The 25,448-nt window shown below is 44.5% G+C and overlaps 1 protein-coding gene across 1 annotated transcript; it reads left to right on the top strand.

Moving 5' to 3' along the window:
• The first annotated feature begins 542 nt into the window (after positions 1–542).
• On the top strand, positions 543–1,334 carry LOC102878802 (proline-rich protein 23A). Its single transcript, XM_006907196.1, has one exon. The coding sequence runs from the start codon at positions 543–545 to the stop codon at positions 1,332–1,334; it is 792 nt and encodes a 263-aa protein (XP_006907258.1).
• The last annotated feature ends 24,114 nt before the right edge of the window (positions 1,335–25,448 follow it).

The raw sequence follows: 25,448 nt of genomic DNA on the forward strand, positions 1-25,448 counted from the left end.
GGAAAATCTTAAAATATTAGACAGGGGCTACTTCTAAAAGTAAACAAGCAGTTTATGAGATTGCGTTTTGGCTATTCCCTCCTCCCTCCCCCGCCCCCAACACACACACACAATACACAAAAATAAAGGCCACGGGGCCCACAACCGGTATCCAGGAGAATCCCCTATACTTCCCGGAAAACCTAGCCTACTATTATACTGTTCCAAACCTGTTGCTTTCTTTGGCAGGAGGAGGGGCTTGTAGTGAGACGTCCTGGCGGTCGCAGGTCACCTGACATCTCACGTTGTTAATCATCCGGTGCGCATACGGGTCGGTGTGAGGAGCGAAAGATACCACTGCGCGAGGCCAAGCTCTGCGCCCTTCGTGGCTCCCTTAGAAGCTGAGACTGCCCGCCTCCCAGCAGGCGCCCAGGAGCTCGCCTCCTGTCGCACGATCCTGAGCCTCAAGCGCGCAAACCCTACTCACTTGTCATCGAGATCTGTCACTAAGTGACACTCCTTCTCCAGGCCCCGGGAGCGCCATCCTCAGAGCCATCGAAGGGATGGGCAGCCGGCTCCGCAGCCCCAGCGCATACCCTGCGCCCGGGTGGGGACCTCAGCCAGGAGAACCTGGCCCCGCCAAGCGCCGCCGAACTGAAGAGCCCGCGGGCCCCGAGTCCGGGACGGCGTCCAGCCTACAAGACCCCACGGGGCCGCCGAACGCAGGGGCGCTCACTTCCGTGGTGGTCCTGGCCGCGGGCTGTGCCCTGCAGCTGCCCCTGGACGACGTCGACCTGGTGCTGGAGCCCGAGCCAACGTCGGTCCTGCAAGTGTCTCTCGGAGAGCACAACCTCATGCTGGTCCCCGAGGCCCTCCTGGGTTCTGGCGACGAAGGCTCAGGAGGGCATGGCCACTCGCCTCTGGGTCTGGAACCTGGCACTCCCCTGTGCGCTCCCGTGGAAGACATTGCCGTCCAACAGGGATTCTTCTGCGCATGTGTCCCAGAGATCGCCGCCCAAGAAGAGGCCTATGAGGAGGACGCCGACCACGAGTTCCCGCCGCCTTGGATGGACCCTGCACCCGGCTCAGCCGCCGGGTTCCACCGCTCAGCTAGATGGGTGATCGGCCCCCACCCGTACAGCCCCATACTAGAATCCGCGTCTCGGGCCCCCACCCCTAGTCCAGAGAGACGCTCTCCTGGTCCCTACTTCAACCTGGACTTCCACCTTCTGGAGCCCTTCCCGAGCTCACCACTCCAACCTCTACCTCCGTTTCCGAGTCCGGGTCCCCATGCGCGCCCCCAGCGCCCTCCTGGCCCTGCGCGTAAGGCGAGGAGACGCCTGTTCCAGGAGTGAACTGCCCCCACATTCCCTTGCCATCCGGCTTCTGGCGCTAGTGATCTACCGAGACCCACTGTGAGCACTTAACCACCATGCAAAGATGAAGCATCTTCATACGGTGGGCAGCTGCGGTTTTTGTTTGTTCTGTTTTTGTTTTTTAGCAAAATGTCTGCTCAATAGCAGGCAAGGACATTTTAAAAAAGCAAATTCTGGTAAGGACCTTCAGCAAAGAGAGTAGACCACATATAGACCACATGGATTTTTAGATCCTTTGCCTCTACTCCATGAGCTGTTTTTTCCATCTCTGTCACCTTCAGTCAACTCCATTCTTACTTCACCCGCTCTCTTATCTTAAACTCGTTTCAATCGTTTTTCCCAATTTATTTCCTTTTTCTCATCAACTCCCCCATGCATCTCTCCTTTCTCTCTATTCCAAGTTGTTTTTTCTCTTTGTAGTTATGAATTTACCTGTCTATTTCCCTAATGTTCTCTGGGGTACTTCTGATCACCAATTTTTATTTAGCATGCACAATACTTATTAAGAAGAGACTTGTGAAGGAGAAGCAAAGTAAACAGGGAGAAGTTGAGGGCTCCAGGTCCAAAACAGCCTCAGCCAACTTCTTTGGGAGCTCTGGAGTTAGAATGGCTGGTCATAGTTGTCCCAGGTTAGGCTGAAATAGCCCAGTTCCCTCATTGATCAGTCACTGGATGTGAGAAAGGAGGGCAGGGCCATGGCCCTGGTCTAGGCAGCTTTCTTCTGCTGAGACCATTTCTAAAGGGTGTGACAGTTGAAGGCTTTCTGTCCTTAGCACTCCTAGCAGTAACGGGAACAACTCTCATTGAAGAAGAATGATGCATCACACTGTCCATCACAACTTCACTATATTGGTTCTTTTTATCTTGATATTCATCTCTATTTATTCTAGTCTTTATGACTAGCAATAAAGTAATTATAATTTTCTTCATGTAGGACTTAAATATTTGGATAAAGTCTGATTACCAATTTTCTTTTTCTCTTCTTACTTTCCTAACAGCTTTCCTTGGGCCTGGTCAATCAAGACACATGCATATTGAATAAACAACACATAAGTGTAATGCATTGGACTTTTTGGAAATATTTCTAAAATTAAAATATAAAATTAGTGAAAGCAATATTTAATGAAAGGAGAAAGCTATGACATTGGTTCGCTACAGAAACAGTATGTACAATGGCATATTCTCCTACACGTTAACAATCAAATAGGTATTTTTCAATTTCATGGCAGTCTAGGCTTTGCCTTGATTTCTTCTCAGGGTGATAAAAACAGCTACTCACTAGAATGAACTCAGCTAAGCAGCGTAGACATTTGGTCTAATTTATTAAGCATTGAGCATATTTTCATGCTCATGAGCCCACCATGTACTATTTCTGTAATCTTGGTTTCACTATAAATAATTTTTATAGATAATGTAGTCATATCCTTTGATCCGCATTTCCTTTCCCCTCCCCACCATTGCCAAAGGATTCTCATCATATGAATTTGGCGGGTATCATTCTAGTCAATATATATGAATGCTACATGTACATATGTATAGTTATACGTAAACAATATGTTGTTTTATTGATAATTAAATTTACATAAGTGGCATTTTGTTCAGTTTACTTTTTCGACTTTATTTTTGAAATCATCACTTATATATGGTTCATTTCTCCTAAAGATTTCAGTTTCTATCATATGAATATACCACATTTTATTCATTAATTTATCAAGGGATATTTATGTTTATAGTTTTTAGTATCACAAACAATATTGTAGTAAAAATCCTCACCCTAATCATCTTATGCACCTAAGGAAAAGTTTTTCTACAAAATATATTTATAAATTATATTGATGGGTGGCATGATATATGCATTTATAGTTTTATTAGATATTGCCAAATTGTTCTCTAGAGTGGCTGCAGAGTTTAAACAGTCTCTAGCAGTCTTTCACCACACCATTATCACCAAACTTTAAATTGTTTGTCAATGATATCTCATTTTTAAAAGTTGTAATTTCCTAATTTCTGGTAAGATAATGCAGTTTTTTATGTCTAATGGTAATAATATTTTTAAACTAATTTCAGAGCTATTTTCAATATGTTGTATTTCAATGTTGTCTTTCAACTTATCACCCATAAAACCTAATGGCTTTAACCTTTTCAGCGGGGGAGGACAGGTACAACCTAAATTAAAACAGTTAACTTTCAGCCTGGAATTTCAAAGCTGACTCTTTTTAATCCACTACTAGGCAGGTATCATGAGAATCAAATTTTCTCCAGGCAGAAAAATTAAATCTTAATTTCTTGAACAACCTTTAAATTTCGACAGCCAAGTTTGGAAGTCCGAACATAGAGTTTTAATAGAAATCTCTGTTCAGAGAGGAATGAGAAGTTCTAACTGGGCAAGCACGGAAAGAGAAAAAGGCCGCTCTTACCCAGAGGAGGATGTGGAAAAGAAAGGAGGGACAGACTAGTGAATGTAAGCGTTCATGACTCATGTGTACCATGACTCTCACCTTCTATGAGTAAAAATCCTCAGCATTGGTTGAGGAGAAGATCAAGAAAAAGGAAGTTTTCTTTTCAAATTAAACCTTACTTCCCATTTAAGAATCTGTGAAAGATAAGATGGAAGATGGTACTCAAATCAGGTTTGCCCCTCCATGTTCCCAGCCGCCAACTTGAGGATAAGCAAGGGAAGGAAGAAGGAATCCAAACAGAGAAAATGTCAGAGATTCACTTATCTAGAAAGTTTATAGTGCCCCTGATCCCCTCCCCAACTCCAAATTCTTTATACCAATAAGGTAGAGGATCATGAGGAAGATGAAGTCAATTATGTAAAATAAAGCAGTTACATTTTCTTTATACAATTGAGTACACATCTGTTTATTGACACATTTACTTCTGTTTATTGTCAGTTTATAGCCTTGATTCTTTTTTCTATCAGACTTATTAGACTTTATTCATTTGCAAGTTTTTAGATATTCAAGATACTAATCCTTTGTTTTATGTGTTATAAATATTTTCTTCCAGTATGTCGCTTTTTTTTAGTTTGTTTAATGGTACAGACCTTTATAATTCTCATACAGTGAAATTTCACAATCTTTTCTAATTTGTCATTTTTGTGTCAATTTAAGAAATTGTTCCTGAGAAAGATCATAAAGATGTTTCCTATACTCTCAAAATAGTTTTAAAGATTCGGGTTTTTAAATTTATATAATTGTATTAACCAATGTTACCCCAATAAACTTAATTTAAAAAATAAAAAATAAAAAAGTTTTTTTTTTCTGTTTTAGATATTTAATCTCTTGGGATTTTATTTTTGTATATAGTTTGAAGTAGAGATTAAATTTTTTCAGGTTAAAAGCCATTGTCCCCAAATAAATTATTGAACAGCTAGCTCATCCTTTCCAATTCATAATGCCGATTCTATTTTATACAAATCTCCATCATTTGATAGCAAACTAAAGATGACTTTAGATAAACAAAAAACTGAATAACTTTGCCACCAGTAGACCTTCTCTCGTGGAAGTCCTAAATAATGTACTTCAAGCAAAAAGATAGTAATCCCAAAGCGGAAGTTCTGAGAAGCAGGGCAGGCAAGGGAGAGAACAAAGAGAATACTATATATGTATGTAATGAATCTAAATGAATAATGCCTGACTAAAACATAATACCTTAAGGGAATTAAAAAAAGATAGGATTAAAATATATGCCGACCATCAAAAGATTGAGAAGACAAGCCACAGATTGGGAGAAAATATTTGCAAAAGATATATCTGTTAAGGACATTTAGCCAGAATATATAAAGAACTCCTAAAACTCAACAATAGGAAAACAAAGCAGTTCTAAGAAGGAAGTCCACAGCAATAAATGCCTACATTAAGAAACAAAGATCTCAAATAACCAACCTAATTTTATACCCCAAAGAACAAGAAAAGAACAAACTAAGCTCAAAGTTAATAGACGGAAGGAAAATTAAAGTCAGAGCAAAAATTGATGCAATAAAACTAAAGCGATATTAGAAAAAATCAATGAAATAAAGAGTGAGTTTTCTTTTAAAGATTAACAAAAATTAACAAAACTTTAACTAGACTCAATAAGAAAAAAAGCACTCAAATAATAAAATCAGAAATGAAAAAAGACATGTTACAACTGATACCACAGAAATACAAATATAAGATCTATGAACAATTATAGTCCCAAAAAATTGAACAACCTAGAAGAAAAGGATAAATTCCTAAAAACATACAATCTATCAAGACAATCATGAAGAAACAGGACCAATTACTAACAAGGAGATTGAATTAGTAATCGAAAACCTCCCAACAAAAGTCCAGAACCAGATGGCTTCAGAGTTGAAATCTACCAAGCATTTAAAGAAGAATTCATACAAATCCTTCTTAAATTCTTCCAAAGAATAGAAAAGGAGGGAGCACTTCCAAACTCATTTTATGAGGCCTGCATTACCCTGATGCTAAAACCAGACAAGGATGCCACAAAAAAAGAAAATTATAGGCCTAATGAAAATAGATATAAATGCAAAATTCCTCAACAAAATATTATCAGACCAAATTCAGCAACACAAAAAAAGGAGCATATACCATGATCAAGTGGGATTTATTCCAAGGATGCAAGGATGGGTCAACATCTACAAATCAATCAGTCCCTCTTGGGACCTCCCTAACCCCATCTGTCAGATGAGTAGTTATCAGACTAGATCTCCAAGGGCCCTCCCAGCTCTATCCCTTGAGGCTGAAGCTGGGAAACATCCATGACAGGTAAGAGTAGAGGGTGTAAAAGCATAGGGAAGAGCAAGAGAGGTAGAAGGAGGGAAAATAAGGGCACTGTCACCTGGCAAACTCCTCTTAGACCTGACTCTCCCAGGAAGCCTTCCCTAAACTCCACTCCTATGGCCTTCTTCCAAGCTCCCCTTTAGCACTCAGCCAGGGCCCAGAGCAAATCCTGGCCCTGGCCAAGGGAACACTGGCGAGGTGAAGAAATGAACTTCTGAGGGAGAGACTATGTGAACGAAGTGCGCTGACTCCCCTGTGGGGCCAGCAGGTGCTGAGAATGCCATGTAGAATCAAGCTGACATGGTGTGTGAATCAATAATGTGTGAGTACCTGAGAGTGAATTGGTAAAAGAAGGACCAGGACTGGGCAGCTGCCTCCCCAGAAAGGAGCTTGGGAAGGGACAGACCACCTAGCTGGTTCTGGGGGTGATGCCAGGGACTTCGGCCCAAAGGCAGGTTCCAGAAATAAGAGTTATGAATGTATGCTAAGTGTCCCAAAGCCCGAGTCAGGAGCAAAGGGAGGTATGAGGAAGCCAAAAAGCCAACGAGAGTGGAGGAGTTTGTGAAGACATTCCTTGACACACACCCCCAACTCTGTACCTTGCTAACTCTTGCTCAGCTTACTAGCCTCTGACTCCCAAAACCCCAGCGTGGCCCCTCCCCCTCCTTCTGTCATGGTTTTAGTTAAATGACTATTCAGTATCTGATTGCTTTCCCCACAGGGTCTGTTAACTCTGTGAGGACAGTGCCCTGTTCACCACTGAATGGCCAGCCCCAGCCCTGAGCCTGGAACATGGTAGGCACTCAGGAAATGTTTCTTAAATACAAGAATGAGAGCAGAGGTGGTGGTTTGGAAACCTCTGCGCGCAAGTCAGTCCTCTCAGGGCCATGGTGGGAGTAGGCCTGCTAAGGATGGTTGGATGGGGTGGGGCATGTGGGCTGGTACCCCTGTCACATTTGCCATGCAGTTTTGCCCCAGATCCACGTTGGGTTGGGTTTGGGGTGGCGAAACCAGGTTGGTAGATGTCTGGGAGTGTTCAGCATATCCAAGCAGCATGTCAGTGATTCTTTGCCCTGACTTGAGGGCTGAACCAGCAGCTTTAAAGGAAACTTGGAAAATTGTTTCAACTAGCTTGCCTTGCTGGGGCCTGACATCTTACTGGCCCATCTTCCCACCCTCTGCTGTGGTTTGGTGATGAAGGAGCTTGCATGGTCTCATTCTCCACCACACAAGACCAATGAGCCACGTTCTTCCTCCAATTCGCACATAGAACCAAAACATCCTGGCCCTGGTTTTACTTTCCCTCCTAAGCCCTTGCACTTCCCTGACTGAGAGTCTTTCTGAAATCCTAGAAGTTTGTTCCCAAGTAGTATATTCCATACACAGCCTGAAGTGGGATTACAGTAGAGATAAATAAAAGATTAGTTTCTAAGTTTTGGGACTAAATAAAGGATCAGATTCTTGGTGATTGGAAGATAAAAGGAATTTGAGGGTTTGTTCATGGATGAACCTATTCAGAAGCAGTTGAGGAGTGGGTGGAACCAGGAGCTCAGTTTTCCCTGGGGTCTTTTTGTGGGTCTCCCTCACAACCTACTCTGGCCATCTGGTTTTACTTCTGAGACAGGCTAAGCAAGCTAGGGCAGCAGAGAGCCCAAGCCAAGAGGCTGGTTGTTGAATCAGGGCTCTTACACTGGATTCAGAGGGTCTTCCTTGTCTCACTAGAGTGTAAAGTCCAGGTAACACTTTGCTTCTCAGGCAGATACTTACATGACAATCATTGCTCTCCAGAACATCACTAACAACCTAGGATTAAGCAAAAGCAGCCCTTTGCCATTGGATATACTTACTCTTACTTTTCACCAAGTTTAACAGCATTAGCTGTCTTTCTTGTCCCTAGGGCCTGACGGATTTGTTATAGCAAGTTAGAAGGAAGAGTAGAGAAGATTCTTTGAAGCAGAGACAGTTGAATATCTGAATGGAAAGGGGGACACCATAAAAACCAAGGAGAAAAAGAACTCACGAAGCACTTGCTGTGGGCCATGTAGTGGCCTGATAATCACCAGCTGGTGTTCTGAATTCTGATCCCAGGAGATCAGGGAAAAAGTAAGCTACGCCCATCGAGCTTTATTTATAAAGGCAGGGGAGTCCAGCATGGCCTCCATGTCCCAGGTAGCTAACAGTACAAAACTCTCTCTTAAAGTATGAGTTCATCTGGCTGAGAATTTAATGTCTGTAGGACAGCTCATTCCCAACTGGTTCGGAATAATTAAGGGGTTACTCCGGTTAGATTTATATTAACAATATTGTATCAGTAGTAGTAGTAGTAGTAGTAATAGTAGTAGTAGTAGTAGTAATAGTAGTAGTAGTAGTAGTAAAGAAAAATGAGCATCTTTTTATGAGAATTTATCAGGTGCTGTAGTAAGCACATTTCACATAAACTTGTTCAGCCCTTATAAGAAGTCCATGAAGTTAATGAGCTTATTACCTATGGGAAAAGGCCCTGGGAGGAAAAGTAAAAAAACCATAATTTTTTAAATTGGATTTATTTTGAATTTTTAATGAGTCCAAAAATCAAACTATCTCTTAATAATTCATAAATTCAGCCTAAATGATGATGATGTTAACAATGATGAATATGACAGTGAAGTAAAATAATATCATCCAAAAGTACATTTTAATAAGTTATCTACTTGCAAGCTGCATTATCACATCCTAAAACATAATGAAATATTTCAACTTCCACCTTATACATGGATGTTTGGGGAGATCTCTATGTTTAGCAACATGCAGGAGAAAAAATCCCCAATATTTGACTGTTTTTCACTTTCCACTCAGCCATTTTGAGAACCCTGTAGACAACCAAAATCAGAACTAAGTCTCTCCTTCTCTGTCAGTCTCTCTTTCTCTCAATCAATCTCTCTCTCTCTCCACCCCCCACCCCCGCACATAAACGCAAGAGCACACATACACACACCCCACCTCAACCAGAATACCCCAACCAAGCCCTAGCCAGCCTGTCTCCTGGTTGCCCTTCCTCAAGGATCTTGGTCTGAGGCCGTGGGTGGAATTGGGGAAAGCGACACATAATCCACACAGGATAATTGGTAATAAGCATCACTGGCAACCTAGACCCCCAACATTTCCATTTACTTGAGATAAAAGAAGAAATGCTCCTGACCTGACTGCTATCCATGTGGACCTCGCAGGTCAGAGCACAGAAACCTGAGTATCAGTCAGGTGAAGATCAGGACTTTCCAGGAGGCAGCCAATGAGGGTTGGAGGGAGCCGTCCTTCCAGGTGACTCTCACAGATACGGTGGCTCCAGGAACTCCAAAGTAGAAACTCAACTCCTGGAGAACAACTGGCAGCAAACCAAGGTGTCTCTGCTTACTTTAACTTCCACTCTGAGCCTCCCAATTATGGAGCTGTATTTCCCACAGAGTGGATGCAGGACTATACTACGTGCAGCAGAATTCCCAGGAAAGCTTGCTGAACCTGTGGATACCTGGGTCCCACCCCAGGCATCCTGGATCGGCTCCCCGTGGTAGAGTCCAGGAGTCTGCATGTTGGAAGGGCTCCCTGGTCTGCCTTATGCTCCATAGACAGAACCACTTCTCAAGACATGTATTTCACTGGGTTGTAGTTCCTTCTATTTCTACAGGTTTCATATTTTACTGTGCTTCAATTCTACAAATTTATGGAGAACCTGCTCCAGACCAGACCTTGTTCTAGGCACAGGGGTGCAGTACTGACAGGGACCCAAGCCCTGCCTTCAGGAAGGCTATAGTGATTGCAGTCTCACTACAATGCCAACTGCCAGAGCATGTGTTAGGATTCCCTTTTTTACATATTAGAAAACAGGGTTCAGAGGGTGTAAACAAGTTGCCCAAAGTCACACAGCTGATAGGCGAGGTGACTAAAGCTAGAATCCACCCCTCTCATTTCAGACCCATGCTCTTTGCGCTGTCTCTCAGAGCACTAAAGACTACAGTGGTAGAGTCAGAGCTGGAAGGACCCTTAGCAGACAACTAAGGGTTCCAGGAATATCCGAGAGGTTTTAATTGTCACTTCAATTCTAATCAATTAACACTGATTGCCTCCATGTGTGAGGAGAGAGCTGCAGCCACATCCACAGTCACTATCAAAGATGCTGCAGTTGATTAATTCTGTCTACGGTGGGTGCAGAACCATGGAGCGACTGCACATGGACTACATATGCACATTGGTCCTGCATATAGACGAATCCTCCATTTTATTGACAGGGAAACTGAGGCCCAGAGCAAGGAAGTTGCCCAAGTCTCAGACCTGAGACTGGACTAGAGCTAAAATCTCCAAAACTTCAGTCAAGGGCTCTTTACACTATGCAGTGCTGCCTTTCCCACGCAGCCAAGATGATTAAACTGAGAAATGGATCAAACTGTCAGGAATTGAAGATCTGGTGTTGGTGCAAAGGGTCCTGTGGAGCCCACAGGAGGGAGAAGAGGCTGAAACAGAAAGGAAACTGACTAAGGAGGTAGCCCCTCGTATGTCTCCCCTCCCAAGGGGGAAGGAAGAAATCCACGTTACTGAACCCTCACCTGTGCCAGGCAATGAGCTAACTACGCTGATTATCCCATTTAATCCTTACAACAACCCTGTGAGGAAGCTCCATTTTGCAGAGGGGAGACAGTGGTAGGAGAGGTTACTGAGCTGAGCATATATCACCCAAGTGGCTAAGCCAGGATAGGATCCCAGGTCTTTGTGGCTCTACAGCCAACCACGACTGCATGGGGAGTATTTAAAGCACAAGTGTTGGGGCCAGAAAGAACTTATATTGAGTCCCAACTCTACCACACACGAGCTCTGTAACTTTTCGCAAGGGCCTTAACCTCTCCATGCCTGTTTCTTTATCTGTAAAATGGGGAAATAGCAGGTTTTAGCCCAGAAGGTTGTCATTAGTATTAAATGAAATAATATATGGAAAGTGCTTAGCCATATCTGTCATGTAGCAAGTGCTCCATAAACGGTAGCTCTTACTATTGCCCTGGTACCGCATCACCCTGGACATGTCACCTGAACACCTGGCACTCAGTGCCGGCCTGGATGTCCCACTTGGAGGTACCATTCTGAGATCATCTTTTCCTACAGCTGGAGTTAGGACCCCAGAGCCCCATATGCAAACGTATGCAAGTGACATATAAATTACATGAGAGCAGAGACCATGTCTTTGTTGGGAAGCCCATTACCCTCAGGCAGACTCACCTCAGAGCAACTGCCACAAGATGGCAGCCTAAGAAGTAGCCATAAATAGGCAGCGCTCTTCTAAGCCAGGCCACACCTTGGGCTTCTCTGTCAGATGGGGCCTCTCCCGGCTGTATTCACAGCAGTGACAGGAGGGCCTGGCTGTGCACAAGAACCACTTTAGAGCACTTGCTGAGGCAGTCACTGTTTTCCTGGCCTCATTAGGGATTATTAGCACATCAAAGCTGAGTGGTTAGAGTTTTTAACCTAAGACATGAGGCATTGTGCTTTTATTTACTCTTTGGTGCCTGAGAACAATTGATGAGTTTCCTTTAAATGCTTCTTCGATGGATTAAGAGCTCCAAAGAGTATGCTTAAATAAAATAAATAAATAAAATTTACTATTTGTATCTACGATACACATGCCAATAAGAGAGCTGCTGGCTAGGGACACTACACTCTTTTATGTCTTCTGGTGACATTTAATCTGCAATATTGTGTGGGTTCTAAATCTGGGCCGTGGCAGTAAAAGGCAGTGGCCTCTATTTTCTAATTTTGGAAACTAGACGCAAAGGAGTAGTGAACTTTAAAGGTCTGAGATCCTACCTCCAATGGGTTCCAGTGTGTGCCAGCACCGCTGATCCAAGAAGGAGGGGCATCCCCCTCCCTTGTTCATTCCACAAACTGGCATTATTGTGCTTTACATGCATTATCTCATTGAACCCTCCTCCAAAAAAACCTTATGCAAATAACATAGCTACTATTATGGTCCCATATTATAGGTAAGACAGACAATTGAGGCTCAGTGATATTAAGTAACTTGCCCAAAGGTCTCGGCCAGGAAGTGGCAGGTCCCTGAGGTAGACTTAGTACTTAATTTCTTAGTACTTAATTTCATACCTCTCCCGTTACCCAAGGAACTCCTATGCACCCGTAAAGGCCCAGACAGTGGGGGTAGAAGTGGAAAGGCCATGGTCACTGCCCTTAGGGGCTTTTCTATCTGTTGGGGGCAGGAACAACTGACAGAGTTGCCGCCATGAAGCTGAGATCATTTTCTTGGAGAAGATTCCTAGGAGAGGAGGCTCTAAAAGAGGTGCTCAAACCTAGAGCCCAGGGTCTTGGGCCTCTTCCCATGGCCCACTTCTGCCAGAATCCCGGACACCCGCCATTCTGACTGGCATTTCACTGAAACAGGCAATGGGGGAGGGGAGGAGGGTGCTGGTCCATGTTCTGGTGACAGAGCCAGCATGATGTGACCTTGACTTGATTTTGCTATCTATCCACAAATGTCCTGGTACAGAGGTAACATAATCTGTCACCTCAGGCAGGAGCCAATATCAAAAATGGGACTGGAATCATTGCTTTTCCCCTGTGAACTGCTGTGACCAAGAGAAGCACTTTCAAAGGGCAGCTGATAAAATCGCTGTTTTGACCCTCCTTTTAGCTGAAAACCAGATACCATCAAAATAGCTTTTCTTTTTATTAGCTACATTATTGGAGAAATAGTGAGGGATTGATTTCATAATCAATTCTCCAAATAAAGATAATGTCTGTGGAGAAAGCAGACAAGAGCTGCCTGAGGATGGATACAAGTCTATGTGTGTGCATTCGCCTGCCTTGTTGTGTGGTTGTGTCTCATCTCAGAGCACATGGTCCCCTCAGGCCCTCTGTTCAGCCTCCATAGACAAGACCTCTTTGCCCCCAGACCTCATGGAATGCAGTTATCTGAGCACATCGTCCCTGATTGCAGCCTGAAAAGCAGCAAGCTCTAATGGAACAGCCATTCTATCAACAGCCCCCAGAATGAATTAAAAGTTTAAAATGAAGTTATTCTCCCACTTTAGGATCAACAAATGTTTACTGAAGCCTCAATAAGGTGCTAGGTGCTGGGGATACAAACGTCATCAAAAAAAGTAGTCGCTACACAGTGTATAAGCTAGTGGGGGAGATAGACATAAATAATCATGTAACCAAGAATAAATTACCAAAAAATTAAAAAGAACGAATTACCAAAGAAGATGGTGACTTGGCTAAAGGCACCCCTTTAGCCAAGGATGGACAGGTGTTTAGGTTAGACTGAGAGCACTGTGATGCACCTGGGAGGTAAGCAAGGGAGGAGCATGACTCATCGGGCTTGGGGCCCTGCAGAGGAACCAACTGAGAATGGAAGTGATTACGAGTTTAGTCTTGGGCAGGTAAAACCATAGGTGTCTTGGAATCATTCGAGAGAGATGTCAGATGAATCGCTGCAGTATAGGTTTAAGGCTCCAAAGAACAGTCTGTTCTAAAAATAGAAATTGAAAGCCTTGTGCATGGATGAGTCTGCTTGGATAGAAAGAATGGATTGAGAAGAGAATCGGATTCAGAACTAGGTCCTGGGGAGCTCTACCACCAAACTACCTTTGAGATCTCCCCAGCAACAAGAGATTTCAATCATTTTGCCACCTTCAATAGTGTGATCTCCAGCTCTGCCACTTACCTGTATGCACCCCGAATCCACTTACTTAACCTGTCTGGGCCTCAGTGTCCACACTGCACACATTTTTTGTCAGCCTTTGATCTCTCCCCTTTTACTGACTCCCTTCCCATGGCCCTTTTCTACCTTAAAACCTCCTCCACTCCCAGCCCGCAGCCCTAGCTCTTCAGTGGAAGGGAACGAGAGCTCCAAAGCCAGCAGTTTCCCTTTGGAGAGGTTCTCAGGCCTGGATGCTTTTTGGAATCACCAGGGAGCTTAACAAGACACCGATGTAATTGGTCTGGGTGGCCTGTGTGGTGTGTGGATTTTTCAAAGCTCCCCAGGTGATGGTAATGTGCAACCAGGGGTGAGAACCACTTGTTTAGAACCAAGAAAACCGGGATTGCCAAAACTGATGAAATCGTCCCCTGACGTTGTACACCAACTGTCCCCGACCTTTTTGGCACCAGGGACCAGTGCTCCTATGAGAATCTAATGCCTGATAATCTGAGGTGAGCTGAGACAGTGATTTGCGCTGGGGAGCGGCTGCAAATACAGATGAAGCTTTGCTCACTTGCCCACCACTCACTTCCTGCCATGTGGCCCAGTTCCTAACAGGCCACAGACCAGTACACGGTCTGCAGCCTGGGAGTTGGGGACCCCTGCTATACACAATACCATGATAGGAAGGGATTCTTAAGCATCGCAGTTGACAGCTCTGGTTGGGCTCCTGTGTTTCAAGACCACCACCACCTTTGACCTAGAAGGAGGGCTCCTCTCGCCTCAGAAATAAGGATCTGTGATCCTTAGGGGCCAAGAGCCCAGACTTTGGTATCAGACAGCCTGAGTCCCAGATCCTTCTCTTACAGGCTTAGTCTGCTCGGGCTGCTAAAACAAAATACCATAAACTGGGTGGCTTATAAAGAACAAACATTTATTTCTCACAATTCTGAAGACTGCGAGGTCCAAGATCAAGGCACCAGCTGAATTGTCGTCTGGTGAGAACCCACTTTCTGCTCCACAGCCTCACATGGTGCAAGGTACAAGGGAGCTTTCTCAGACTTCTTTCATAAGGTCATTAATTCCATTCATAAAGGCTCTGCCCTCATGACCCAGTATCTTCCAAAGGCCCCACCTCCTAATACCGTCGCACTGGGCATTAGGTTTTCAACATTTAAATTTAGAGAAAAGGGGCACAAAAATTCAGTCTACAGCACAGACCTTGGGATTTGGGAAATCACTGAAGCTTTCTGAGCTTCAGTTTCCTCCCCATTAGAAAAGAAACATGGCAACCTACACTGTGAGATTGTCACAGGCAGGACTTAACTATAACTTCTATATATAAGAGCCACTTACGGAAAACTCTCAATAAATCATCACAAGTGTCTTTTTTATCAGCAGCAAGAAAGAACTTCTTTTTACCTTCCACGGTCTCCCTCTTTCTCGCTTCCTCCTCCCCTCCTTTATTCCTTGGATGCCCCCTTGTCTTCTGAAAATGCTGAACAGTGCTAGGGCCAGAGGACATAACCAACAAATAAAAATAACAATAGCTACCACTTACTAAGTACCAACTGTGTGTCAGACTCTTTGCTAATAGTTTAGACTTTAGCTCAGATGCTCCCATCAATAGCATGAGTTCTCCCTGTCCCTCGTACCGCAGTATACTGTGGTTCACAATTTGCTTATTGGTCCACTTGTATATCCACATTATTCTAAAATCATAGAATCTTAGTTTAAATGCCAGGAGGGGAATGTTAAACTATGCTCAGAGGGCCCTGGGGTTCCACTGGGAACCTTGCACGCTTTGGGAAACATGCGGACTGGCTCTGAGACTTCGGTGCCTACCTCAATGAGCGTAACCTCACTCCTACTTACTGGGAAATCACCAATTTTACTGATGCGGAAACCCGTTACTTGGAGGCAGAGGTCTCCTCTCCTTCCAGAACGCAAACGGCACATGACTTTCCTAGTCCAGAGCTCCCTCCACGGTACCAAGCCACCATGTTTGCAACCACAGGGGCCCTTCCTCTTCCTGGTGAGCTGCCATTAGAACATGGGGTTGGGGGGTGCCTGCCCCATAGGCCAAGAGGCCTCACTGCCCTGTTTGTACTTGATTCCCGGGTCATTCCTAGCAACCCTGCAGGCTGTGGTGTCAGAAAGCGCAGACCTGCACTGAGAGAGAGGTCACCCTGAACCACAGGGCTGCCCGCTGGAGCCCCCTGTTTATTTTCCTTCCTGGATACATTGGTGACTCAGTGTTTGAAAAGCTCCAATGAGACTGGAATGAGTCCGCAGGAGAATGGACAGTCACCTAACAGAGGCCTGCTGGTGATTTGGAATGTCCTTTAGAAGGCTTTTTAATAAACTTTGTTTGTATCTGTCTTGATGAGGAACACATTTGCCTGGGACCATGCAGGGTTGTTTGGTTTCGAGGCTTCCCTTTCTTGGCCTTAGAAGTTCTTGGTGGCAGTGGCTGCCTGCAGGCCCTTGGGACTCCCCTGTGGAGGGCTGACCTGCCTCCAGCTTTGTCCTAGTAACTTTAGTCATGCTACCCTCCTGGCCCCCAGTATCCCTGATAAACTACTGAGCACAAAGTGCAGGGTCAGAAAGTTTGGAAAGTTCAACAGGAAAAAAGGTCCCATTACCTTTTTTTAAGACGCTTCCAGCCCAGCACTGGAATTTGTTTTTTTTAACCCATCAAGTAATGTGTCTTTGACTCCTGCCTCTCCCAGTCCTCTGTGTGTCCAGCCTACGCCAATTGTGAGACTTAGTTTCAGTATCTTACACACAGCAGTTCCTGGCCCGAGGAGCCTGTTCCTCCCACTGGGTTTGTCTCCTAGGCAGGAGCAGGCTACCACCAGCTGCTTTCCCAGACCTCCTACCTGTGGTAAGTGCCCTGACCCTCTGTGCTGAACTGCTGCTGCTCACGACAATGTTCTATTTGGCGAAATATGCTCTGTGGTCTGGGGTGTGTGCGTGTTGGTCAACCGTACTCTAGGGAAAGGGTGGCAATGCTGCCCTCGCCGGTACTTCTTATTTCCGTTTGCCTCTGGTGTGCACAAAGCAGAAAATAGTCCAAGTACGCCAGTTAGGTTGGCAGCGCTTCCAGGTCAGGGGACAAGAAGGAGGCAGCAGGGCAGAGCTTCTGCCCCACTTATTCAGGGCAACTTCCATGTGGCCCAGTGTATCAAATACCCACCTTGAGTGACCCCTTTGGTAAAAATAATTACAGCCCAGAGAAGGAGCATCAAGATGTAGAACAGGTGAGCAGCACACTGTAATTCACTGAGACCAAAGTCTGTGACCTGCTAGGGCTCAGGGCGGTGGCCGAGGAAAAAGGTTTTCCCGTCAGTCTCTGGAATCGCATAGGCCGGAATCTGAAGCTCAGCTCTGCTCCTTCCTAGATGTGCGAACGTGGGCAAGTTGCTTAGCTTCTCTTCACTTCAGTTTTCTCATCTGTGAAACGGAGACAACGGTACTTTCCTTGAAGAGTTGGTTTTACGGTTAGAAATAATATACGATGTATATTACTTAAATGCATAGAAAAGAATCTGGAAGGATAAACACCAAGGTTGGGGGAGGGGAAAATGAGTGGGGAGGGGATCGAATGTGGGAGAGAGAGAGGAAGAGGTTTCCTTTCCAATTCCACCAGGCAGATAAGGATAACAGTGTCAGAGAAGAGAGAGAGAAGAAAAAATGTGTGTGTGTGTGTGTGTGTGTGTGTGTGTGTGTGTGTGTACACACATGCCTGCACGGGTAATTTATTTTATATTATATGCTTAGCATATTGCACATAATAAATGCTTAATAAATAGTAACTACTGTTGCTCTTTTTTTTCTCAGAAAGTCCTGGATACTTATGAATTTGGTAAAGGTCCTGTAACCATCAAAAGCCCCTTGTAGAAGTCTTTCTTTTTTTCCGCCTACAGCACTTGGTATTCCTCGGTGGTCTCCCTTCCAAGCATTAACCAGGCCCGATCCTGCTTAGCTTCCAAGATCAGATGAGATCCGGAACGTTCAGGGTGGCATGACCATTGTAGAAGTCTCTTTTGATTCTGACCTGGGACAGAGGAAGAAGTTTTGGTCAAAGGGCCCCTAATCCCTTCTTTATTTTGGTTCAAAAACACCAACGGGAAAGGAAGCTGGATATGTGGACACTCCGTGGGTCACCTTCTTGTTATGAAATCTGAGAGTGAGCAGTTCCCGCCTGGCTAAGAAACCTGCGGCACCTTCTTCCGGCCTTGGCTGGAGCCCTTCTCTGGCTGGCTCTTGCCCAGCCTGGTAGCCCACAGCACCTCCCCCACCCTACCCCACCCCCATCCATGCCATCCTGGAGAGGCAGCCCAGATACGCAGTACAAAAACACACCGGCAGCAGCCCATTTCATCACGTGTCCAAATAAATGGAGCTGTTGACTCAGGCTAATCAGATGAGGGGCCTTTCCTAAAGAGCAATCTGTGTGAGGCTAAGAAAAACAGGATTCTCTGTGGAATTAGGCTTCTAATCCCCAGCTTCCCTGGCAGAGCCTCAGCCTGTTGGAGCTGGGGGGCCTCCCAGAGATGCCCTGTCAGGAGCTGGCCAGAAGGCTGCATTCCTGTTCTGCTGCCTGCCTCCAAGCTGGTTCATCCTGCCTGGGCAGGAGAGGGGTGCCTCAGGGCCTCTGTGGGGCTGGGTCCAGGATGAGGCCTTCCCTAGGGCTGTACACCTGAGCTGTGGAGTTAGTGAAAGAGTCCCACGATCCTCTCATCATCACCCCATATGGGTTTATTTTGACCCCAAGAGGTAAGTATCATCTCAAACCATGGCCACCCAGGCTCATTTTCCAAGTATAAATTGATTAAAGGCAGAGATGGGTTAATGGGGAACACATACACCCCACCAGCATACAAAAGAGAAAACAGAAAAACAAGAGGGTGTGTGCTTTAAGGCATCTTCAAAGGGACTGCCACCTCGACAGGGCCATACTATTTTGCATTCACCTCTCTTAGTGTGGGTGCCAGTGAGCCGGGACCTTGTTCAAGTGACCTCTACACTCCCAGCTAGTTAGGACTCAGGGCTTGCTGTGAGAACTAAATCAGGAAATTTGTGCGAAGGGCTCGGCTTCTTGCCCAGCCTGAAGCAAATCCTTTATCAATGGTCTACCACTGCCCATGAAGCTTGAGGGGCAGGCAGGGAGTGAGTTGGAATTGTGGCCCCTGCCAGAAGATGGGAAGCTTATAACCTAGGAAGATGAGACAGATTTTAGAAAGGGGCCCAGGCAGAGAACCAGAACAACCGGAGTTCAGAGGAGAGAAGGAGATTACATTAAAGGCCACAGAAGGCTTCTTGGAAGAGCCGAAATTTCCAATGGACCATAAAGAAATAGGCAGGATTTGGGTAGGTAGAGAAGATAGGGGGTGACAATCAGGTAGGGGGAACAGCAACTGCATAGGCGGGGACCAGAAAAGAGTCTAACAGTTGCAGAAAGTCTGCAGAGGGAGCCATCTGGAGAAGAGGTTAGCTTGCTGGAGGAGACAGGCCCTGGAGTGGGCAAAACAGGTTCTTGATGGAGGTATTAGGGTCCCAACCAGAAAGTTCTGCATCAATCTAACCTTTTACCTCACTGACTGCCATGCACAACATACATGGTCCTGCCCCCTTGCCTTTACTCATACAGTTCTTACCACCTCTAATACCTCCCAAGGCTTATCCTCTCATCTTCCCTCATACATAACCAAAACTCGCCTTCCCCCAGAAACCTTCTGTGTGGGAAAAGCATGGGTTTTGGAATCAGATTGGACTTGAGCAAATCATTTAACTTCAATATACCTCATCTGTATACTTATACTTGCTTATCTATGAAACGGGAAAAATATCTACCTCCATGGCTATACAGAGGATGAAATTATATAAAAAATTAGATAAGAGCGCCTAGTAGGTGTCTTATACATAGTAGGTTCTCAGGAAACATTTGTGGTATGAATGGAATCAAAGCCATGTAACTGCCATGCTTCCCTCCACTCTACACAGAAAGGCCTTCTCTCCATCCTATGAAACCCTAATCCCTTCTTTCCTCCCCGCACTTGCTGAGGTAGGCTTCCATTGGAAGCCCTTCCCTTTTCTCAGCCTAATTCCACATGGAGACCTAGCTCAAGTCTCAGCTCTATATCCTCAGGCTGGACATCACATGGCCTCCTAATTGTATACCAAACATTATATGCTACTCTCTCAGAGGGCATATCTAGCCATCCACTCCTTTGGGACAGAGAATACTCTACCTTCCCTTGTACCCTCCACAGCACCCAAGATAGAGCTGGGCAAGGGCTGCTGCTCAAATATCTTCAAAGATCAGGCAGATCATGTAAATGAAGGATGCAAGCCTTGTGGCAAACAATAGGGCATGGTGGGGCCTGTGGCAAACTGGAGTACCTTGCTGTATGTCAGTTGGTTGGTCAAGTGGCACAGAGAAGAGGCTCTACAAAGACAGAAGTCGTGGATCACTTGCTCATCAGGTTACTGCAGCCAACTGGCTTCCCCTCTCTCTGGACTACAGGGATACTCTCTAAAGAGGCCAACAAACCCTTTCAGACAGCTACCAAGCTGTGAAGATCAAATGAGTCGGCATTTATGAGAACACTTTGAAAGCCTGAGGCTCTATGGAGACCTGAGGGACCATGTTCAGAAGTCCTAACATTTTCCCAAAACCAGGCCCCAAATCTCAGATGATCAGGAACAGGTGTATGGTTAAGGGAGCTTAAAAGGCCTCTGCTGCCCTGCTGGGAGCCGTCTCCTATCTCCCTGAGATCTCTGGCAGCCCTGGCTCCACAAGGGAGTGGTAATTGGGTCCCTCTGGAAAACAGCAGAGGTGGCTTAGGGCAGCTGGAGGCGGCAGAAACCCTATCCCCTCCAGAGCCCTGACATTCTCGTCAGCTCCCTTCCTGCCTGCCTGCCTGCCAGGCCTGCAGCTTCCTCATACCACCTGGCTTCCCTGCCCTCCCCTGTTTCCATGGCTCCCTACTGCTCCCATCCACTGCCCTGGCAGAGGCCAGTGACTGGAGGTGCCCCGGGTCTGTCCTCCATCCAAGGTCTTGGTGGCAGCTGCCAAATGGCACTGTGACCTCCTCAACCCCCAGCTCCAGCGTCACTCTCATCTCCTGGGGCAGGGGGGCACTGAGGCCCCACCTGTGGCCCAGCCTGACCTCAGACATTGAGGCCAGCTGTCACCAGTCACCAGGAGCACAAGCTGCCCATGAACAAGTGTGCTCACTGGCTTCGCATCAAAGATGCTACTATGATAGTTACCAGGTCTTACCACCTGCTACTTGCCCTGTACTTTCCAAGTACTCCCAACAGCGCCAAGAGGCAGTGTTATTACACCCATTTTTCAGATGGGGAAACTTCAGCTCAGAAAGATTAGGTAACTTGCCAAGATGCAGAAATGGAATTCACCCTGGATTCTGACTACAAGCTATCGATATGCTATCGAAATGCCTCATGTGTTCACAAACTTTTACCAAACACCTACTATGTGTCCATCTCTGATAGAGCACAGAGAATAAAATAGTGCACAGAACAGATATGATCCCTGCCTATGTGACACTGATAGAGTAAAAGGAAAAATAGACACTATGGGTCCAATTGGAGAAATATATAAGCACAGATAGTGATAAATGCTGTAGGAGAGCTGTACCACGAGGCTCCATCCTGGAGGGGATGGGGGGGGTCAGTCTTGAAAGATGAATCAATGTTAACTAGGAGAAGCCAGGATGCTGAAGGGCAGGTGAGCACAGGGAAGTGTTTCCAGATACAGAGAACAGCATGAGCTGAGAAGGAGAGAGACAAAATTGAAACGCCAAGGTAGCTGGAGTGCAGGTAGCCCAGAGAAAGTTACTCAGAAGAAGCTGGGGGTCCTGCAGGGCCAGACCACTCTGGGCTTTTAGGCCAATGTAGGGATTTGCTGTGACTCCCAAGAGCTCCCCCAACAAGCCACTGAAGCAAGAGCATCAGTCGGGCATATTTCAAGACCCACCCGAGCTGCAAAGTAGATATGGATTGTTTACACACACTAACACACACACACATCCCCCGCCACACACACACACGTGCGCGTAGCACGCCCGTGCGCGCGCACACGCACACACACACACACACACAACATCCTGCCCATCCAATCCAGTCACTCCCCTTTCTAGAATCAAGGCTCTTGTGGGCCAAGCTCCCCTTCAGACCCAGTCCAGTCCAGGGATAGGGCCCTTATTTTGTCCATCTCGGATCAGAAACCCAGCAAGCTACTCTAAACACAAACATCCTAAACCCTAAGCCCCATTTGGGTGGTGAGCAGCCTATCACTTCACAGAGAGCTAGCAAGAACAGCAGGTTCCAAAGACAGTGTGACTGAAAGCAGGTACACCTGAGGTTCACCAGTATAAAGCTGAAAATCCACAACTGCTGGTTTACTTTTTCCTGCAGATTTAAATAAATGTATCTTCTTCAAACCAATTGACTTTGATCACCATCAAAAGTCTGTACAATGTTTAAATCTTAAATCCTTCTAATATTATACTCACACGCATGCAAAATTTGATATGTTTTTTGAAGGACTGGAGGAAGATCTCGCATACATATGCTTCTAAATGCACAAAATAGCTCAACAAAAAGCTGGTGATATTGGATGTCTGTGAAAAAGAACTGACTGGTTAGACAATGAGGTGGGAAGGATGTGTACTTTTTAAATTTTGAATCATGTGTCTTACTATCTATTCGGTAAATTAGGATATATGTGTGCAATTTCTGAATACTACTCAGAAATAAACAGGAATGAACTATGGATGCGCTCAATAACATGGATAAATCTACAAAATATCACACTGTGCAACAGAAGCCAGATTCAAAAGACAACATATAGTATAATTCCACTTACATGAAATTCCAGAAAAATAAATGTAACCGACATTGACAGAAATCAAGTCAGTGGTTGTCTGGGGCAAAAGGTGGGGTGGAGGAATGACTAGGAAGGGACACAAAGGAACTTTGGGGGCAACAAAAGTGTTCTATACCTTGATCAAGGTATTCATTACATGGGTATTTAAATGTGTCAAACTCTCCAATATTTACACTTAAAATGGGTGCATTTTTTATATGAAAATTATACCTCAATAGAATTGATTTTTTAAAGAAGATAATATATATGTGTGGTATGAATCAATAAACAACGGTTTTTTTAAGATTTTTTTATTAGTTTCAAGTATACAGTACATTGGTTAGACATTTATATAGTTTATGAAACAATGCCCCCTGATTACTCTATCACCCCTCTGGCTCTACACATAGCCATTACACTACTGCTGACTGCATTCTCTATGCCATGCTCCCCATCCCCGTGACGATCTATCAACTACTAATTTGTACTTCTTTAACCCTTCACCACTTTCTTCCAGCCGCCCCACCCTCTCTTCCTCTGGCCGTAAGTAACCAGATTGTCCTCTATATTTGTGAGTCTGTTTTCGATTAGTTTGTTCTTTCTGTTCCTTAGATTCCGCATATAAGTGAAATCATATGGTATTTATCTTTTTCTGTCTGACTTATTTCTGTCAGTATAATAACCTCTAGGTCCATCCATGTTGTTGCAAATGCTAGGATTTCATTTTTTCTATGGCTGAGTAATATTCCATCATATATATGAACCATAACTTCTTTATCCAATCATCTGTTGATGGGCATTTAGGTTGCTTCCATATCTTGGCTATTGTAAATAGTGCTGCCATGAACATAGGGATGCAAACATCTTTACAATTAAGATGGGTTTCCTTTGAATACCTAGAAGTGCAATTGCTGAGTCCAAAGGTAGATCTATTTTTAATTTTTTGAGTAACCTCCAGACTGTTTTCCATAGTGGCTGTACCATATAAACATTTTAAAGCAACAAACACTCAGTATTGAGAGCCTATGGGAGAGGTACTTCATAACAAGCCTGAAATCACCCAAAAAGGGATGATTAGATGAATAATCACAAGAACTCACTGGTCCAATCTGCCTGCATGCAACCAGTTAAGCCCAGATTATTTTTAAAAGCAGACTTTCTTTTATTAATCCAACAAATATTCTAGAGAACTAAACATGGACAGAAGCAAATCCATGGGTTGGCCTCTGCTCCTGACTGTTTTATGTCTGTCAAGAGGTGATCTCTGGCCCAGGAACTCGAACCAGCAACAGCTCGCAAGGGAAGGATCAGCTCTTCCCACAAGTCACAGCTTCTAAAACCTGGATGGAATCTTAGTGGTTCTCCCGTGGCAAGGCCTGTGCAATCATCACCAAGAAAGGTGACTTGATTATTCTGAGCAGGTTCTTCCCCACTGCCCAGCCAAAGCCACTATCTCCTCTTTCACTGACACTTGCTGTCACCCCACCCCAGAACATCGACAACCTAAGCAGACGGCCAACACAAAGTTCTGCTGTCCCTTCAATTGTCAGATGGGCTGAGGCCAATGTGCATATCAGAATGGCAGAAAAAAAGATTCAGGACCTGAAACTTGCCAGTAGAAGCCAGGGAGCAGCCACAGGGACCAGGGGTTCCACTCTTGGAACTTAAGACCCAGGGTCAAGAAGGAGGCAGCCATGGGCTATCCCCAGGATTCCCATACCCTCCGTCCTCTCTTCTCTCCCTATAAAAACATGTTTATGTTATTCCCATTAAATAGAAATATCTATATTCATATATACATTTAATTTATATATGTATGCATATATCTATATATTATATATAAATATATTATATTTATTTTATAATAATATATTGTTTGCATTACAACATATTCTATATTGTAACAATATTGAATACATATTTATATTATATATTATTTATGTAATATATATGGTATATATCTATATATCATCCCTGACCCTTGAATATCTCTCTAGCTATTACTCTTTCTCTCCCCACTTCTCAACTACTTGTCTCAAGAAAATTGTCTGTGTTCATTCTCTACAACACCTCCTCATCTCTCTCAACTAACTACAATCTGGCTGCTATACTATTCTCCTCACCCCCATGTCATAGAAACTGTTAAAACAACAATATTTATTAAAATGTTCATAGCAGCTTTATCATGATATCTAGAAACTGAACACAGCTCAGGTATCTAACAAAAGGAGAATGAATAAACTAACTGTGTTATAGCCAAACAATGAAATACTACTCAGCAATAAAAATAAACATACTACTGATACACGCACACACTCACAACATGAATGAATCTCAGATCATTACATTAAGTGAACGAACACTTACCCAAAAGAGTACACTTGGTAAGAATCCATTTACATGAATTTCTAGAAGAGGCAAAACTAGTCCATGGGGGACAGATCAAACAAGTGGTTGCCTCTGGGTGGGTGCAGGGATGGGCTGGGAAGGGGTAGGGGGAAACTTTTTGCAGAGATAATAATGCTCTATATCTTGATATGAATTTGCATTACAGAGGTGTATACATTAGTCAAAACTCATGAATGGTAGAGTTAATATTGGCTTATTTGTTCCAATGGAAAAAAAAAGAACCGTAAACAAATATTTAACTCAAGTTAGTGATATGCATACTGAACTATTTAGGGATGAAGTATACTAATGTCTGCAACTTATTTTGAAATGTATTAAAATATAAGATGGGTAGA

Source organism: Pteropus alecto, unplaced genomic scaffold, assembly GCF_000325575.1.
Source record: "Pteropus alecto unplaced genomic scaffold, ASM32557v1 scaffold92, whole genome shotgun sequence".
Taxonomy (NCBI): domain Eukaryota; kingdom Metazoa; phylum Chordata; class Mammalia; order Chiroptera; family Pteropodidae; genus Pteropus; species Pteropus alecto.